Genomic DNA, 2,221 nt, shown 5'->3' on the forward strand with positions numbered 1-2,221 from the left:
GGGGATGGGGGGGTGAGACACCCCATTCCTCTTTCCTTGGCTCAGGGCCAGCTGACTCCTGGCCCAATAAGGGCATTGTTTCTCTCCAGCGTCCCCAGCCTTCTTTATGTGCTCCAACACTTCTAGGGAAAGGGGATCCCCTTTAGCCTTTCCCAGCCATGTACCCCACAAACCTGGATCCATAGCCCCGTCTCGGGGCTCCCTCTGCCAGGAGGCCACCGGTGCTGTCCCGGCACTGCTCGAGGTAACGGCGGCTCCTGCCTTCAGCTCGTTATCGGTGCTGCCCAGGAGGGCGTCGGGCGACTGACTGTGGGGCTCACCCTCTCCGCCCGGAGCCAGGGCTGGGAGAGCACCCGCATCATTCTCGGAGGCGGCCAGATCTGGGGGACAAGAAAAGATAGTGTTGGCGGAACGATTTCGCGGACACCACTCTTTGTGCGTCTATCCAGGTCCTGGGAACACGCGTGGGGAGCTGTGTGCTCCTGAATGACAAGCGGTTCGTGGGGTCCTGGATGTGGGTTTCCAGACACCGCCCCACCCCACGAAGCGAACGCCCTCTTCCCCCGGGTTCCCGCACGAAGGATGAGTCAGAGACCCGCGGCTCCCTCCGACCCGCCATCTCTTCACCCTTCGATGTTGGTGGAGGGTCCAGTTGCGTCAAAATCCCCTAGCGGACTTTGAGAGGCGCTGGATCTGGGACAAAGAACTGTGTGTGTCCCAGTCAGCCCAGACGCTGCGTCCCCTTCCTAGGCTGAGCCCGGGCGCCGCGCATCTCCAAGGGTCGGTTCAGCCGGGATGCGTCCTGCGCGCGTGGGAGCAAAGCGGGACCCACAACTTCCAGAGCGCGAGTGAACACGAAAGCCGCAGGCTGGCTGTGTGGCCGTCCCCCGGGGCCTCACGAAGGCGAGCAGCTCAGGCTCTATCAGCCACCGGAGGGCAGGGAGGGCGTCCCTACCCAGTCTGTCTGGTGTGCTCGGGAAGGCGCCCATGCCGGTCCCTATAGTGGCGTGTGGCGGCCCCGCAAACACGGACAACTGAGCACTGGGTTGGCAGTGACTCCCAGGGATCCCTCCCTCTGGCCTCAAACTTTTCGCACAACTTCGCCACGGCGCGAGGAGGGCGCTGTGTCTCAGCTCTGGGCAGGCCACGCCCCGCGTTCCTGGAGCTCCTAGGGGTGGAACCTGCCCTGCGCACCGCCCTGATTCCCATCGCCCTGGACCCCCAACACGGTCAGCGCCCACCGCTCCGTCCCGCGCAGATTTGGGGGCTGAATCCTGGAACGCGATCGCGTGCCTCCGCTGCAGCCAGGCTGGAGGAGCCGCGGAGGGTCGGGGTATCCCGAGCCCGGGCCTGGGAGCGGAGCGCAGCGGAAGCAGCGTCTCGGGAGCGCGCAGCCCAGACTGAGGCGCAGGGGCATTGGGTGCGGGTGGCTCTGAGCTCTCTGGGGGACCCTGAGCTGCACCTCCATGTGGCGACCCCACTGCGCTGGTCGTGGCCAAGCCGATCTGCATTCGCTGTATGCAGCAGAGATGCGGCGCCTCTTTAGTTTCGGTAGCCGGGGTCCAGCTACTCAGACTTGGAGACCCAGGCCCCTCCTGGTGTCCCTCCTCCTGGACCAGCTACATTGTGTCACCCGCCCACTCGCGAGCTTCTCGCTTCCTTCCCTGCTGTCTCCCGTGGAGGGTTTACTTTTCGCTTCCTGATGCGGCCGCGGAACCACTTGGCCACCGAACCCGGGACAGCCTGGCACGCCTTCCTCGGGAGAGCTGGACCGGCCTGGGGACTCGGAGTACAAAGTCGGGAGGAGGAAGCCTTGTCAGCAACCTCAGAAGTTGGATCCTTTCCCCCAAGGAGGGACGCTATGGAGGCCTGGGATGCCGCCTGCAGCGGGTAATCCGGATCCACGCTCCTCGCCAGCTGGAGGACCCAGCTGTGGACTGAATTCAGTGTGGACTGAATCCGGGGTTCTAGTCCCGATTGGAGAGGCAAGCGTGGGGGGGGCGTGGTCCCACTGCTCCCCACCCCCTCCCGCGCGCTCCTAGCGAAGATGCACACGCGTCTAGGAGTTTTCGCTTCAATGGAGATAAACATCTTATGGAGATAAGCGTGGGTCCTTGTCTGCAATATATTTCACAAGTGACCTGGAGCTGTCTATGACTAACCCGAGTTAAATTCCTGGAAGATTATTGGCGGACACTGGGAGGAAGAAAATGCCAAGTCC

The 2,221-nt window shown here is 63.3% G+C and overlaps 1 protein-coding gene across 4 annotated transcripts; it reads right to left on the bottom strand.

Moving 5' to 3' along the window:
- Positions 1-6: 6 nt before the first annotated feature.
- LOC115069418 (translation initiation factor IF-2-like) lies at positions 7-2,215 on the bottom strand. 4 transcript variants are annotated; one of them, XM_029561007.1, is made up of 2 exons: positions 1,690-2,215; positions 7-380 (listed from the first exon to the last, which is right to left on the bottom strand). In XM_029561007.1, the coding sequence occupies exons 1-2, from the start codon at positions 2,089-2,091 to the stop codon at positions 264-266; spliced, it is 519 nt and encodes a 172-aa protein (XP_029416867.1). In that variant the 5' UTR covers positions 2,092-2,215; the 3' UTR covers positions 7-263. The 4 variants fall into 4 exon arrangements, with proteins under 4 accessions (XP_029416867.1, XP_029416864.1, XP_029416866.1 ...); XM_029561004.1 differs by lacking the exon at positions 1,690-2,215 and adding an exon at positions 628-1,683; XM_029561006.1 differs by lacking the exon at positions 1,690-2,215 and adding an exon at positions 613-1,683.
- Between the last annotated feature and the right edge of the window lie 6 nt (positions 2,216-2,221).

Source organism: Nannospalax galili, unplaced genomic scaffold, assembly GCF_000622305.1.
Source record: "Nannospalax galili isolate Female #2095 unplaced genomic scaffold, S.galili_v1.0 scaffold7933, whole genome shotgun sequence".
Lineage (NCBI taxonomy): Eukaryota > Metazoa > Chordata > Mammalia > Rodentia > Spalacidae > Nannospalax > Nannospalax galili.

Coding starts and splice junctions, on each gene's coding strand:
- LOC115069418 (XM_029561004.1), bottom strand. CDS start 1,511: ATGCAGATCGGCTTGGCCACGACCAGCGCAGTGGGGTCGCCACATGGA.